Source organism: Pseudonaja textilis, chromosome 2 (assembly GCF_049901715.1).
Source record: "Pseudonaja textilis isolate UNSWEBS1 chromosome 2, rPseTex1.2, whole genome shotgun sequence".
Classification (NCBI taxonomy): domain Eukaryota; kingdom Metazoa; phylum Chordata; class Lepidosauria; order Squamata; family Elapidae; genus Pseudonaja; species Pseudonaja textilis.
Window position 1 is genome coordinate 19,999,610 of NC_141991.1, and position 16,481 is coordinate 20,016,090.

The following is a 16,481-nucleotide window of genomic DNA, read 5'->3' on the forward strand; positions in this document are numbered from 1 at the left end:
TTGTAGTCTATGGATAGATTTCAGGAGGTCCATGAAATTTGCTGATCCCTGTATTAAACATTTTAACATTCCATTATAGTATGGTTGTATAAGGAGGATTTTAAGTCACAATTGACTTGCTGGGTTCACATATATCTCTGGACCCAAACTAGAAATTACAGTATGTCAGAATGTGGGAACCATACCAGTCACTTCCCTTGAATTGATACATCTGAAAAGTAAATTCATAAGTGCCACCCAGCTTTCTACTGCAGGATTTTGCCCTGAAAAGAACATCCAAAACATCTGTAATATTTATTTTCTTTTTGTTGGCTCTGTAGGCAGAAAAGTCATCAAGGAAGCAGGATCATTCTTTTATGAATAAAAGTTGAGCTAAGTTCAGTACTATATATCTGGCTTAATTACATTTATATTCCACCACAGTAATGCCCTTCTTCCATTTGCTTCATGATTTATTTTTTAAAAAAAGTGAATTGTGTTTGAATTTTAAGCTGTCAGTTTTCAAAATATTTGTGCTCTTAATGCTGCACAATGCACTAAACTATGACAGTGCAAGCCACTGGATTACAAATTTAAGAGTAAAACCTTATTACCTAAGTTTGGATAATGAAATGTTTTCAAGAAAACAAGCTGAGAGAATACCAAGGATCCCTCATTTCAATCCTGAGCTGAAAATATTCCAATCGAAACTCTAGTTCGTTTGTGATTCAAATAAGTGAACAATCACCTCATTAGTGTTAGTTTGGGGAACACAATTTCCAGCGGGCTGCACTACAATTCCTTTCACCAGAGCCAGTGCGACTTGAAGTAACAGGAAATGAGTTCCAACAAGAGGGGACCTAAAAGTGCTTTTTCAGGAGGCAACTGAACTGTTGTTTTTTCTTTGAAGACATTTCACTTCTCATCCAAGAAGCTTCTTCAGCTCCGACTGGATAGTGGGGAATGGAAGGATTTATATTCCTTGCAGACAGCTGGTCATTTGCCTCCTTTTAGAGAGTCGTGAGGTACTTGGACGTTTATCTGTGTCCTCAGGGTCACCTGAGTGGTGCTCCTGGTTCCTGAAGTCTGCATTTTTTTCCCTCTGGGAATCCGTTCATATTTGCACACCATTCGAAGGGACACAGAAATAAACCTCCAAGTGCTTCAATGACCCTTTCAATGCAAATGACCAGCTGTCTGCAAGGAATATAAATCTTTCCATTTCCACACCATCCAGTCCGAGCTGAAGAAGGTTATTGGATGAGAGGCGAAACGTCTACAAAGAAAAAAAAAAAAAAAAAACAAAGTCCACTTGCCTCCTGGGGGGAAAAAAAAAAAACACCTTTGGGACAACCATGACTTGGATGACTGAGAATCTCCACAGAGAACAAGAAGGGACTTCCTGTTCTTTCGGCTGTCCCTTCCGGCGCGCGAAGCGTTACCGCGCCAACGTCTCCCGTCGCCGACTCACTACCTCGACGTCGCCGCGGCCGCGCCCCTTCCGCGAGGCAGCTCGGCCAATCGGAGCTCCCGCCGGAAGGGCCTCGCGCCGTCTTGGCGAAAAGAGAGCGCATCGTGCGCGGTCGGTGGGCGGGCGGGCAGGCAGCCACCATGAGCGGAGGCCTGGGAGGGATGACGGCGGAGCAGCTCTTGCAGCAGAGGCTTCTCCGGAGCCGCCTGCGAGGCGCGCAGCACCCGGGCCTGGGCATCGGAGGCCCGATCCCGCCGTCGCTGCTGCAGCCCGGCCCGCCATGCCTGCTCTCTCCTCCGGAGCCACCCGACTCTCCGCCGCCCGGCACGACGCCCGCCGAGATCCCCGCCGGCCCGCGTTACCCGAGCGAGACCTGGTGCTCCTTGTGCCGCGTCTACTGCCCGGATCCGGTGTGCCTTCCCTGCGGGCACAACTTCTGCACCGCCTGCATCGGGCAGCGCCTGGGCGAGCCCAAGATCAATATCTCCTGCCTGGAGTGCGGCGCCAGCGCCCGCAAGAGGAACCTCCGGCCCATCAAGCCGCCGTCGCTGCTGGCCAACCTGGTGCTGGAGAGGCCCAAGCGGCAGAGGCTCGATTCCTTCACCGGACCGGCGGCGGCGGCGGCGGCAACAGCCACAGCCACACTAGTCCCCCCGGCGAGCCCAGCAGTAACACCAGTGGCGCCGCCGGCGCCGGTGGTGACCACCCCGACAATCGTCCCTCCGGCGCCCGTGGTTTCAACGCCCGCCACCCCGCCGCCTCCGTCCCCAACGCCGCCACCGGCCACCCCTCCGCTGCTTCCCGCGCCGTCCCCGGCCGCCCCGTCCACGCCGCCCTCGGCCCCCTTGCCCGTCGCCTCCCCTACCGGGAGAAGGGCGCCCGTGGCCCTCGGAGGGGCTGGAGACGGGAACGGGGAGAGGCTGTGCGAGATCCACCAGGACGTGCTGCAGTTCTTCTGCGAGGAGGACCAGACGCCCATCTGCGCACACTGCGACCGATCCCAGGAGCACCGCGCTCACACCATCTTCCACGTCGAGAGGGCGGCCCGGGATTACAGGGTAAGGAGGAGCCAGGGGGCCCTCTTGTCTAAACGCCCCCCCTCTTCCTTCTATTTTCTTTAAAAAAAAAAAAATTCGTTACGTTTTTGCTGTGGAAAATTAGATGTAGGAAATGCCAGACGGAAATAGCATCTATTAAAAGTGTGCTTTCCAGTTGAGGATATACGTTTTCCCCAAATGATCATCATTTAATAGAGCCAGAGCCTTCGTTAAGAGTTGGCGAGGCAGCTTACGAGAACATAATGCTAAATTAAAACAGTTAAAGACAAAACTAGACAACCTGGACTAAAAATCAATTATGAAAATACTACCACAGCCCCCTTTCCTTATGGTATATATTACATACATACATACTTTTTATTATTATTTATATAAGTAATAACCCAGGCCTAGTACCAAAGCTAGGTTTTAAGGGCTTTTTTTAGAGCACCAGGGTGTGCCATTTGTATCTTTGGGGAGAAGTCAGATAGGTATGGGCCATGACAGGGAATGTACACTTTGTAGGTGCTGTAATATGAGATATTTAATAGAAGGTACCAGGTAATGCTCAACCCAAAGGTACCAGCCAGCTAACAGTGGAAGAAGAATGGTCCCTCAGGGAACCAGGTTCTATGCCACAAAGGCTTTTAAAAGTGAGAACTAGCACCTTGAATTATGTTCAAAAGCTAGCTGGCAGGCAAGGCAGCTCACTAGCAGTATTGTTTTGTACAATTCAATTGCCCATCAAGCTACCAATATTTCTTTAGCGCCCCCTTTTTATAGCACTTAAAGTGCGCTCCCTCCCTCCCCCTCCATATATCTATATCTATATATGTATATATAATATATAATATATATATATGTGTGTGTGTGTGTGTGTGTGTGTGTGTGTATGGCACTCGGCTTTGCTCGGGTATTTTCCCACGTCATAGTAGTTGTGCTTTTAAAGTTGTAGCGACGTTTCAGCAGAATCTCAGGCTTGATGATGGCAGATGAGATTCTGCTGAAACGTGCTAAACTTAAAGCACAACTACTGACGTGGAAAACTTAAGAAAATAAATAAATATATAAAATATATATAAAAAGAATATATATATATATATATATATATATATATATATATATATATATATATATATATATATATATATATATTGTTTTCTGAGGTTTTCACGGGTATTTGTATGTGGATCTTTGGTTATTCGGGTTTTCTCCCGCGTAAAATTGGAAGTATCTAGGCAAGTATCTAGTGCCTAGATACTTCCAATTTTACGCGGGAGAAAACTCGAATAACCAAAGATCCATATATATGAATATGAAAAATACATAAGGCCCCTTTACTGTTTACAGCACTGTGTTTTGAACCAGCTATACTTTCTGGATGGAAGCACATTGTACTAGTCCAAATATAAAGTGACCAGGGCTTTAATGAATTGTAAATTGATAATATGGACATTTAAATGTTAATTTGACTGAGCAATCTGTTTTATTGACAGCAGGGTTATGAATATGGGCATCCAGCAATCTCAGAAGTGCTAAACATATCTTTGTGCAATGATCTGGAAGGCAAGACACTTAAGTAGTTTTCAATTTATAACCACAATTGAAGCAAGGTTTCCGTTGCTAAACAAGACAGTGGCTAAGTGACTTTTGACCCATTTTTTGACCTTTCTTGGCATAGTTAAGTGAATTACTGTTAATCTGGCTTCCCCTTTGACTTTGCTTGTCAAATGGTTCCAAAAGGTGACCACATGATTGGGACACTGCAACTGTAGTGAGCTTGTTGCCAAGCAACCAAATGTTGATCACATGACCACAGGTTGTTTGTTCTGCAACAGTCTGAAAAATAGTAATGAGTCACTTTTTTCAGTGCCACTGTAACTTTGAACAGTCACTAAATGAATATTTGTAAGTTGAGGACTACTTGTGTTGCGTTTACTATATGGAATGCACAACATATTAAATAATCATACTTCTGTTTGTAGCTTAATTTCATGTATTTATTGATAGAGCTTTAATATTTATTATATTTTCCTGTTTCTTTGACAAGACCGGGTTCAGAAGAGAAATTTTTGATTTATTTATGCTTGCTACACTATGTTCTTACAAGTTAGCAGCATCTGATTGACTGTCTGATCATGAAAAGGCCAAATAGCCATTAGAGCCTAGTACTTAGTTAAAAGACTGTTCGAGGATCCCAGAAGTGCATACTAGGTTTTGAAGGTTTTTTTTTTAATTACTTTTGATCCACAAATCCATGCAAGTATTTGAAAATTCAACTGTCACCAACATTTGCACAAGGGCCTTCTCTAGTTTTAGCTCTAATGAAATAAAATCTGCAGCTAAATGGAGCATTGTAATCTCTGGTGTCCAATATCAAGGTTTTGTGTATTGTATTACTTTGGTGATCTATGGGACTATAGGGTTGGTACAGATAGAATCAGTGCCCAAGACTCTTGAATGTTGTTTTAAGAAGCAAGAGTTAGCTTTATGGCTGTCACCCGTTATGAAGCCTAAAGAAACAAGAACGTTCATACTAGTGGGAATGAGATGACTTCAGTATTCTGCTTTGTATACCTATTTCTTTTGGATAGGCATTATGGCAGTGTAGTGGATAAGAAATATTGGCCCAACAACGTTCTAACCTATGTTGCAATTATCCACTATAGTATTTCTCAAACTTTTTGTTCTGGAGGACTCTTGAAATAATGTTTAGGTCTCTGAGTTTCCCTGCATACAAATTAATATATATATACCTCCCAGAGTCACTCTGGGAAGGGAGATGACAGTTTCTAAATTTGACATATAAATAAAATAAATATCTACAGCTGGCATTATGTAGCATGCAAAGTCAATCACAACCTCTTGCTGAACCCCTAGAAACTTCTCAGGGACCCCAACTGAGAAAGGCTAATTTAGTTTGTATGCAGTCCCATCCAGTTTGGTTTATTTACGGGTTAGTATGTTGTGTGAAGTAGCCAATTGAGGTAAAATAGTTAACCAAAGATTAGCATATTATGTGAACGCAGGCTGCCTGTGCTGTAATTTCCAAGGTCTTACTGCCTCTAATCTTCTCCCCCCTATCTCAAGCCGTTTTTATTTATTCAGGCGCGAGTTAAGGCACAATTAGAAACTCTGAAGCAGGAAAAAAATAATCTGTGGAGCCAGAAGCTGTCAGGCGAGAAGAAAATCCAAGAATACACGGTAGGTACCATTACATATCATGAGCAGAGAAGTAGGGCTTGAATTTCTGAATTCCTTACACACACACTCTTCTCAAAAATTCTCCTTATTGTGTTTTGATTCTCCGTTTCTTCAAAGTGTTCTATGGCCATTTCTTCTGTGTCTACACTGTCTCTTATGCAATATCTACAAGAAGTCCTCATTTGGGACCCAAATTTCCATACTAAGCAAGCAGTTGTTAAGTGAGTTATGCCTGATTTTATATCCTAGTTTGCCACAGTTCTCGAGCGAATCACCGCAGTTGTTAAGTGAAACACATGATCATTAAGCGAATCCCTCTTTTCCTATTAACCTTGCTTGTTGGAAGCTGGCTAGGAAAGTTTTAAATGGTGAGCCCATGACTCCAGGATGCCGTATAATACCATCCGTTTTGCACTGTGTCTCCTTCAACCTCATAATGATCTTCTGGTTATATTCCTCGTTGGGATGGTTCACTCCTTTCTCACCCCACCTCTGGTCCTTATAGGAAAAGGTTGAGACCGAAAGGAAGGACATCGTCACTGAATTTGAACAGCTGCATCAGTTCCTGAAACAACAGGAGGAACGCCTGCTGACCCAGCTGGAAGAGCTAGATAAAGACCTAGAGAAGCAGAAAGACGACATGATGACCAAAATCTCAGAAGAACTAACCCGTCTTGGTGATGTCATCACTGAGATGGAGATGAAAAGCAAGCAACCGGCGAGTGAATTTTTGCAGGTGAGACTTTGCGATCACAAAGGTCTCTCTTTCTGGCTTGGAGGTGACCTTACCAATGAGTCAGAGGCCCTGGCACTGGGCTCCCAAGGTTTTGGATGTGAGGTTTGTGCATTCCTGGCCCTTAGATATAGTTGGTCAAACATGAACTTGGATGTGATCCCTACTGGAACCCAGAACAAGGATTCAAGTATTTATTCTTATGGGGGGAAAGATCTACATATTGGCCACAGTGGGGTACAGGCCATAGACAGGTAATGGGGGCTTCCCTGAAAGGTGTTCCCCCTTCCCTTTCTACTCTGCACATGTGTTGGCATTGGCCTTTCTGGTTGGTGCGGCTGTTGGTGATGAAGCCCGATTAATTCCATGCTATGGGTGGGAGTATTTTCCACCCTTGCAGAGTGTTGACCTTTCGTGGGAAGATGAAGGGGGACCTTACTAGTTTGGTCTGTGCTCTCGTGGAACGGTGCCCTTCGACTTCTACAAGGAAGAGCTGGAGCTCTGGAGCTCCTCCCATTGCAGGATGCTATGACATCGTAGCATTCTGCTGTTGGCAGATGTACTTCCAGGTCCCTCAGCCTGACCTGAAGGCTGTTGAGAAGCTGGCCTGGATGATCCCATTCCTTCAGGTTCATGTCGGGACCCATCGGGTATGGCTGCCATGCAGACCTCTAGTACGTACTGTCCTGTTAATATGGGTTCTCTCAAGGGCGATTGGGTTCTCGGGCTGCAGCCGCTGCAGTGACGGGATGGGATTCGATGTTGCTCCTAACATTTGGTCCATGGATGAGTTGCATGCCTCCAAAGAGACACGGGTTGGTGGGGGGAGCGGGGGAGGAAAGTAACTTGGGCACGTAGTGAACAAGTGGGGTTTCTCTTGTGGAGAAGAACAAGAGGGTGTTGTGCCGTATGTGTGCCTGCAAAAAAGCCTGCGTTTTCTGGGATCTCCTTAGGGTCTTCCTGTGGTCCACTCCGTGGCGAACATCATATGTAGCTATTCCAAGGATGTGAGGCTGGTTTATTTTAAAAATCGAGCAGCACCTCCTGCGCACTTGATCTCTTGGCACAGAATCCTTTTGTTTTGTTTTGTTTTGTTTTGTTTTTTAATTATTTTGCAACCAGCTTTCTGATCACAAGCAACAAGGACAAGATTTTTAGGTAACCTGTGACGTGCAGAGAATCTCTCTGAGGCACAACGGGTGATGGTGAAGAGTCACCGTGACCCTGGGACGGGGCATTGCGGGCGGGTGGGGGGGCGGCCTTTGGGGGTCCTTCCTTCTGAGCCTGGGCTTGTCAAAGCACAAGGCACAGTTGCCTCGGTTGGGCCGAAGTATAAGCCATGCCCTCCTCTGCATTAGGTGTGCCTACCAGACAGCCCACTTAGAAGTCCTGTGGGTGGTGAAGCAAGGTGTAGCTGGTGGGCAGGCCCTGGAGGGGGCCACAAAGCCAGCCTGCTCACTGGCAGAAAGGGTGGGCGGACAGTTCGGGGAGGAGAAGGCTGCTGAAAGAATTAGGGCAGCCCTTCTCCTCAGAGAACCAGTTACAGCACCAGGGAGAGCAACGTGGCCTGAAGGCTCCCGTGTGTAACCGGAGCATCCCCCACCTCTTGTCTTGAAGCAAACATCCGATGTTCCACCTCAGGGATCACAGGTAAGAGCCTGAGGGTGACTGGGGGGGCAGGCTACTTCCCCCTGCCTTGTAAGCACCAGAGGCTAGAACAAAGCTCCCACCTGTCATGCCTTGGACAGCGCCCACAGAGTCCTCCTCTGCAGCCCGAGACAAGGGTGCTGAGGCATGCTCCCCATTAGCCAGTGATAGACTGCAGGGGTAGGGCACTGTGAGGCTCAATGTCTTCTTTTTTTCTTTCTTTTTCTCTTCTAGGACATTAAAAAAAACATGGACAGGTACGTACAATTCTCCTCCTTCCCCTTCTCCTCAGGGTCTTCCATTCTAAAGCACCGTCCTTGGGTTTTGTAGGCGAAGGTCATGGAATGCTCTTATATTTTCTGCTAAAATCAGGGCAATCGAGGGGCTTTCGGAGGGAGGTCACATCGGTGGGACTAGCTCTAATCTTAATACAAGTGCTTAGCTGCCATAAAAGAAAAATGGCAACTGTGACGAAGCAAAGAAGAATTATTTTTTTAGAATAGTGGAGCTACCAGACTATATGCTCATTAACAGAGAGCATAATGTATTATTAATTCTCTAGGGTACATATTGTCAAAACAGATGTTGGAGTTTTGCATAAAAAAAGTCAGGTAGTTTCTATTACTGGTTTCATTTGCAAGCACTCAAAAATCGGTCACCTGAAGCACACCACCTTGTGTGCTTGAAGTAGGAGTTAGCATTTCTGGAGCAAGAAAGGCAAATGTATAAAAAAGTGAGGTGCTAGAATTTGGTATGTATTAGTGCTGCTTTCCTTGGATTAGGATACTAGGCTAGTATGTTCTTCTCATTGTAGTCCTTAAAAAATACAGAACATGCCAAAAATTGAACTTTTTCATAAGCGGTGTAAATGTGCTCTTTAAAAATTCAGATGCACCGTAGAACAGTTCCCGTCAGCTGAAGAAGCGACATCCGAGCTGGGAGAGCGACTGGAGTTGCTGTCACGGAAAGGGGTGGCTCTGAAGGAAACTATGAATAGATTTCAAGGTACGCAAAAGTGATTAAATAATCAGTAGCCTCTAATTGCTAACCCAGGATACTGCGGGAGAAGGGAAAATCACTGGGTTTATGCAGGAATATTCAGATCTGGCTTTGCTTATGCTGTAACCACTTGGATTTAGTAAAAACATACCTTTCGCTATGAATGGAATTGGGGGTCTTTCTTTCCTAAATGCCCAAGATGGGACAGGGCTGACAGCTGGTTTCCGCTCTCAGCATACACGGACGCAGCTAGGTTTTTTTTCATTGAAGTCCTGTTAGTCATAATATTGCATGCTTTCCAATTGCTGGGGAGGCAGGATCAAGGGGAGCTCATTCCGTCTCATGGAGCCGGGCTTGAACCGCCGGAATGCAGACCATTTCTTGTCTGGCAGTTCCTGCATCATTGAGCCACGTCCCTCTGGTTTCACTGGTTAATCAGTAAAGTTAGTTTTCCCTACATTGGAGGAGCTAAATTTTGACAAATACCTGTTTTCTCTAGATAATGTGACATATGCCATCGAGAGAACAGACACTGTGAAATCACTGAATGATAAAAGTGAGTTTTGGGGAAACATCTGTTGAATTTGTACCTGTTTCTGTGTTTTACTTGATTTCCAATGAAAGCTGCTTCAGGTACTGAGGATATATTGCTAATGCAGAGTGGGGACACGGCTTGCTTTTATTCCTGTACGGAGTATAATCTAGTGCGAATTCTTAGCCATTTATTCATTTCGCATTCACAATTCTTTCGTAGAGTGTTTTGCCAAAAGACTAATGATTGCAAGTTTACTAAAGAAAGAAAATCAAAACTGTAAATCCAAGGATTAGAAACAGCCTGAAGTAGGAGATTATAAAAACTCTGAATTCTTTTAAAGTATTGTGTGGAACTTCCTTTTATTTTTTAGTCATCCGCAGAGTGGCACTTTGTTTTTTTCCCTCCCTCTTTCTCTTAACTGGGTGAATGAGTCAATTAAAAAGAAGCATATCTGAGATATATGGCAGGTATGTGAATGAAAAGTACTCTTTGGAGTGTGAGGTTTTATTTCCCTAATCTGTGAGGCAGTTGTTTTTTAATTTTAATATTCGGGAGTCTTGATTGTAGGGCTCTTGGGTGTAACAAGTCCTTTGATTTAGACTTGGAAGTCCTTGTCCTTTGCTTTCATCTATTAATCTATTGAATTCCATCTGTTGGCTCTGTTTAAGATCTTAGCAGAGAGCTCTCAACAGTCCTGAAACCACCTTAACTGGGGATGCAAGGATTCTATGGCTCAGTAGATAATAGTTGTATTTGTTTTTATTTATTTTTTCACATTTTTTTGAACCACCCGGGGGATTTATGCAGGTGGCCTGCTGATTCCATGCGGTTGTGATTTCTGGGAATCTCAGTCCAAGGTAGAGTTGCAGTGTACCTGAATTTTGGGGAAGTTGCCAGGAATAGCTAACGATACAGAGAGATGTAGGGATACAGAGCTGAGCAAACAAGAGCCAGAAGTGGAAGGAAAATCAAGGTGCTGACAAATGTTGCTTCTTTCTGCTCACAGGAATGTCAACTCTGGACCTGGATTTCTCAAGTGCTCTTCTGCCCCTGGACCAAAGAAATGCCGGAGATGGAGAATCTCGGCACAGGCTGCCTGCCTTACATTATGTTCCTGACACTCCCCAGAGAATGGATTCCAGAGCTCTGGTTCTGGGCTGTGATGGGTTCACCTCTGGGAGATACTTTTGGGAATTGGAAGTGGGCGATGGGGAATTCTGGGCAGTGGGGGTCACCCGAGATCCTTCCAAGAAGAAGGGGATGATGGACTTCAGCCCAGAGGAGGGGATCTGGGCTGTGGGGCTGTGGAAGGGCCAACACTGGGCCCTCACTTCCCCTGTTACGGCCTTGTCCCTGAGCCAACACCCCAAAAGAATCCGAGTGTCCTTGGACTATGTGGGGGAATGTGTGACCTTTACTGATGCAGACACTGAGGACCCCATCTTCACATTCCCACCAGCTTCTTTTAATGGGGCGCGTACCCATCCTTTGCTGTGGGTAGTAGGTTTCCCAGCCCAGTCTGTGTTTCTGAGGCGTATGGGTGTAAAATACCCAGTTGGGGTACATGAAATGGATATAATGAGTCCATAATTTAAAAGTATCCACGTACCCAGAGAAAAAAAAATTACAGATCTCTTAAACCTGCCAGATCAGAGCAGGGTGTTGAGCCATTTTGATTTAAAGAGATTGGAAAGATTGGCTGTTTTATCTCCGCTTTGTGTACTGTAGAATGTGACACGGAAGCAGAACAACTCTCTTTGCACACCAAGGCCTTAAGACTGTTGCCCTGGGGAACAAAGGAAGAATTGAAAAGAGTAGGTAGGCTGGCTTGGCCTTCCTGACATAATATCCCTTTTAGGACATCCTCTTTCACCAAGGGATCAAGATGACCCCTTTCTAACGTTAGGCTTGACCTTTTTAATTTTGAAAAGAAAAAAAAAAGAAAATTAGCTATTAAATTTTTGCATTTTTAGTTCCTCTTCAATCAGTTCATATTTTGCGTTTTAAAGATTTTACTTTAAAAATGACTGCATGTGTTTCAGCTGCAATACCTAGCAGTATGTTTTCCTTTGAAATGAAAGGCTTTAACTCTGTCCTTTGTGCTGAACCCCCCTTTTTTTTGGAGTACCATATACCTAAATTTGGCCATCCCTGGGTCAGAGATCCTAAACGGAAGCACTGAGTCTTGGCATCTATGGCAGCTTTGACTGGACCGTCCTTCCTCTACACCTGTAGGTTCTTCTCTTTTGCTGCCGTTCTCTGAAACTTGATTACAACCTTCCCTGTCTTCAGTCTGATCCTGGAAATGAAATGGACAGATGTTTGTGCCATAATAATAAACTGGATGCTCTGATTTTAATGATGAAATGCAATGTCTTAAAGGAACTCTGGGGTTATGGTTGATGCCTACAGAATACACAAATCATAATAAAGACTGTTAGTATGTTCTTTAGTGTATTTCATATTCTGTTTGTATAGTATCTCTTTTCTGTATGCATATTCTTTTTTGTAAAATTTTTGCCATGTCTGCTCGTTGAGCACAGCATGTTTCTGTAAGAAGGAGCAAGTACCCAAAATAAAGCTCGGAGTTTTTTTTTAAATCATAATTTTGGGAAGAAACCCAAGGTCCAATTTTAATAACGTTATCTTTTAATCGTGTGCTTAGCTTAGTTCTGACCCAACACCTGACGAGTAACTATCCAATGATTTTGGTTGAACACAATGGCTTCTGCTTCAGTAAAATGGAACTTTAAAAGTTACCCTGCTGTAAATCAAATTATATTTTCACACTTTGGGAGTGGATTTCAACTCTCAGCTGACCTAGTTGATCTCAGAAAAAGCCAAGCATGATTTGTATGGAAGATCACCAGGAAGTCCCTGGCTAAACTGGGAAGTGAAAAGAAAATTGAAACTGACAATGGCAATGGCAAACTGTCTTGATGTGTGTGCAGAGGAAATTAGACTATATACGGTAGATAAAAAGCTGAATTGAATTTGACACAGGAGTCCCTTTTTTAATTGTGAAGAAGGTATGAAACAAGGTATGAAACTTGGCTGTAGTCCTGTCCATTGAAGCAGCCTTCCCCAGCCTTGTATATTTGGATGTGTTATAATAGACTCCATTCTTCCATGGCAGAGGAGGATGGGAATTGGAGTCCAGGTTATCTGTAAAGTATTAGTTGGCAAACAACATTAAACTGTGGGACTTTTGGCTGGCACTTAAGAGATCTGGCTTTTCTGACTTCAGGCATGCGAGTCATTTAAAAGTCTAAAGATTCTCAGTCATCCAGGTGATGGTTGTCCCAAAGGTGCTTTTTCAGGAGGCAACCACCTTATTTTTTTCTTTTTCTTTGAAACAACCCTCTAAAAGGATGCAAATGACCAGCTGTCTGCAAGGAATACAAACCCTTCCATTGGACACTATCCTGTCAGCCAAAAAAGCCTCTTGGATGAGAAGTGAAATGTCTTCAAAACAAGAAAGTCCAGTTGCCTCCTGAAAAAGCACCTTTGGGACAACCATAACCTGGATGACTGAGAATCTCTACAGACCTTTAGCTATACAATTTGGGATGAACACCCTTTGAATGGTGTGTGAGTAGGAATGGATTTTCAGAGGAAAAAATGGCAGACTACAGGAACCAGGAGCACTACTCAGGTGACCCTGAGGAGACAGATAAACCTCCAAGTGCTTCAATGACCCCCTGACAGGATGCAAATGACTAACTGCAAGGAATATAAATCCTTCCCTGCCCCACTATCTTGTCAGAGCTGAAGAAGCTTCTTGGTTGAGAAGCAAAACATCTTCAAAGAAAAAACAGTCCAGTTGCCTCCTGAAAAAGCACCTTTGGGGGGATGAAGTCATTTGTTTTACTTCTTTTTCATGCAACCATGAAACTGAAATACACTGATGTCATCTCAGATACATATGGGATGGACCAGGAGTCATTTTTTGTTTGGTAGTAGAAGCAAAATGTCAAGAAATTATTCGTCTTCTGGTTGCTGAGAGCAGTCTGGCTAGTGCTAGTATTATTTCTACCACAGGAGCCAAAGTACAAAGTACTAGTGGCAATATTAACAACAGATTCTTGGTGGGATTGTCTCAGAGATACTGCTATTTAACTAGTTATCAAGTCCCTTTCAACTCTCTTTTTCTGTTAGCTATATCAAGATAAAAGTCCCTTTTTTCAGAGAAGATTTTAATAGTCTAAACATATTTCATTAGGGAGGAACAAAAATTTATTCTACCACTAAACCAACACAAATCCAACCCTGCTGTGAGTCATGAAAACATTTTGAATATGAGGTTAGAGTCATGATTACTGGAATGTTTGAGTTTGTGATTAAATTAATTTAATTCATTTACTATCGGATGCATTACGGAATTTCTCATTTCCACAAATACTTTTCTTGGTTATATGCCATCAAATTGTTTTTGATTCCTAACTTAGATAGACTTTCTCTGTGAATTTTAGTTACAGAGACTTTTTCTCTCTAAGAAAAGTAGATAAATATATATCAGACGGAGATAATTATTTTTTGTTTGCAGGCTGAACACATACAGGTGAAACTCACATACAGTATAGGACTGTAAATCCAAGATCCTAGAGTTCCGGTGCCCCCTGCTGGCTGTATTGGGAATACCCTATTCCGTAGATTCATAAAAAAATAAACAAGTTAATTACCAAATGCACTCTGCAAATAAAGAATTAGCTTAAAGATAAGGAAAATGTGCATAAGATATAGAAACAAAATAAATCTGAAAAACAAATTACATAAAAAAAGATTGAGATAGTAGTGTGCAGAGAAAACGTCGAAGATAATTAAGGGGGATAGAGGCTAAAATATGAAGAAGGGTTGCAAGAATTAGGTATGTTTAGTCTAATGAAAAGAAGGACTAGGGGTGACATGATAGCAGTGTTTCAATATCTCAGGGGTTGCCACAAAGAAGAGGGAGTCAAGCCAGTCTCCAAAGGACCTGAAGGTAGGACAAGAAGAAATGTATGGAAATTTATCAAGAAAAGATCCAATCTAGAACGTTGGAGAAATTCCCTGTCAGAACAATTAATCAGTAGAATTGCTGGTCTCCAGAAGTTGTGGGTGGTCCAACACTGGAGGTTTTCAGGAAGAGATTGGGCACCATTTGTCTGAAATGGTAAAGGGCTTCCTGCTTGAACGGGGTAGACTAGAATAGGGGTCGCCAATCTTTTGGACCTCAGGGACCACCAAACTCATAATTTTAAATCCCATGGACCGCTAATATGAATTTTGAGTGAAAGTGGCTTGCTGACATTGGTGCGAGAGAGAGAGAGAAAGAAAGAGATCTGATCTAACCTCTCTCTCTTTCTCTCTCTCTCACACACACACGCACAGAGGCAGGGGTGGGATTCAAATTTCTTAACCAGTTCTGTGGGTGTGGCCTAATTTGTGGGTGTGGCTTGGTGGTCATGTGACTGGCTGGGCATGGCTTGTATATAAATATTATACATATTTCTGTAAATATTAGAATTTTTTTATAAAAAAGAGCAACTTTTACTCAAAATCAGGCAAAGCAGGCAGGCAGATTGAGTTGCTCACAAAATCACAGATTCACTCAGAGATCTATCTTTCTGCCATCAGCTACCTGGCTCTGCACTGAATAATAGAAACTTCAGTCCTAAGGAAGGTTCGGCTCTGCTTAAAAGCAGAGCCAAAGATATAAAGATTAGCTAGAAAGCAAGAAATCCAATGGTTTGCTGCTTTCTAGCTAATCTAAATCTCCCAGCACGGCAGAAAGCTGATGGTTGGGGGATAAAAAAAAGGAAAAATAGCAACTTAGCAGACAAGTTTGCCAGGTAAGGAGTGAGTGGGCAGGGAGGGTTCCTGTGGGCCATGTTGGCGGCACAGCCTTGTGTTCCCGTACAACCTGGATTAATTGCTTAGGGGGGTGCTCTAGGGGTGACATTTCTCTGTGGCCCACCAAAATTTTCTCGCGGACCACCAGTGGGCCGTGGGCCACCAGTTGGCGACCACTGGACTAGAACACCTCCAAGATCCCTTCCAACTGTTATTCTGTATTCTAAACTATCAATAATGAACAGTAACATATTTTGTGCCTTTGAGGTAGCCTTGGCTCCTGGCAAGTCCCTGCAATTTTCTTGGCAAGATTTTAGAAGTGGTTTGCCCTTGCCTTCTTTCTAGGGCTGAGGGAAGGTGACTGGCCCAAGGCTATGCAGCTGGCTGTGTGCCTACATCTCCCAGTTTCTCCCTGGTGCCTTAACCACTACATCAAACTATTTCCCCTGTCATTCCATGTAATTGGGGGGAAAGGGCAGGAGGGAAAGGGCACCACTCAGCAAGAGAAGAAAAAACGTACTTGTTGGTTCAAAAGAAATGTTGTCCCAGGAGACAGTGTTTTCATTTATGCCTGACATGTAAAACCAATCAGGCACATAAGCTGGAAAATCTCTTTAATTGCTTTATAACAAAGGGCACTTGGTTCTAAAGTTTTCACAGGAAGCACAAGGATTTGGTCACAGTAAGTTTTAAATGTTTACAATTAGAAAAATTGTGATATCATTCGTGAACGCAATTTTATTGGCAAACACAGTTAAAATACATGCAAAAGATGAACACGAAGCGTGAGCACTGTTGTTACGAAGGAAATCTGAGCCTGTGCTGCCTGGGGAATTCTGGGAATTGAAATCCCCATATTTTAAAACAGCTGAGGTTGAGAAACACTGGATTAAGCGGTTGAGTCAGTGTGTCAGAATTTAACTAATTTTCTACTAATTGTCATACTTCCAGATTACACAATTGTTAAATCCAGTTCTTGAATTTAAAGAATTAGAAACCGGTGCATCTGAGGATGTGCAGAATGTTTTCCAGAATGTTTTGGAA

The 16,481-nt window shown here is 43.5% G+C and overlaps 1 protein-coding gene across 6 annotated transcripts; it reads left to right on the forward strand.

Annotated features, from left to right (window-relative positions):
• The first annotated feature begins 1,388 nt into the window (after positions 1-1,388).
• On the forward strand, positions 1,389-12,052 carry LOC113449659 (E3 ubiquitin-protein ligase TRIM15-like). Of its 6 annotated transcripts, none has more exons than XM_087928592.1 (9): positions 1,389-2,508; positions 5,578-5,691; positions 6,197-6,427; positions 6,982-7,098; positions 8,042-8,074; positions 8,306-8,328; positions 8,961-9,076; positions 9,570-9,626; positions 10,612-12,052. In XM_087928592.1, the coding sequence occupies exons 1-9, from the start codon at positions 1,591-1,593 to the stop codon at positions 11,193-11,195; spliced, it is 2,193 nt and encodes a 730-aa protein (XP_087784718.1). In that variant the 5' UTR covers positions 1,389-1,590; the 3' UTR covers positions 11,196-12,052. The 6 variants fall into 6 exon arrangements, with proteins under 6 accessions (XP_087784718.1, XP_087784719.1, XP_087784720.1 ...); XM_087928593.1 differs by having other exon boundaries at positions 5,596-5,691; XM_087928594.1 differs by lacking the exon at positions 6,982-7,098.
• The last annotated feature ends 4,429 nt before the right edge of the window (positions 12,053-16,481 follow it).

Bases quoted from the DNA above. Each gene is read 5' to 3' on its own strand.
- LOC113449659 (XM_087928592.1), top strand. From the start codon at position 1,591: ATGAGCGGAGGCCTGGGAGGGATGACGGCGGAGCAGCTCTTGCAGCAG. The intron at 6,428-6,981 runs GTGAGACTTTGC...TGCTGTTGGCAG, and splicing joins CGGCGAGTGAATTTTTGCAG to ATGTACTTCCAGGTCCCTCA. The intron at 8,329-8,960 runs GTACGTACAATT...TTAAAAATTCAG, and splicing joins ATTAAAAAAAACATGGACAG to ATGCACCGTAGAACAGTTCC.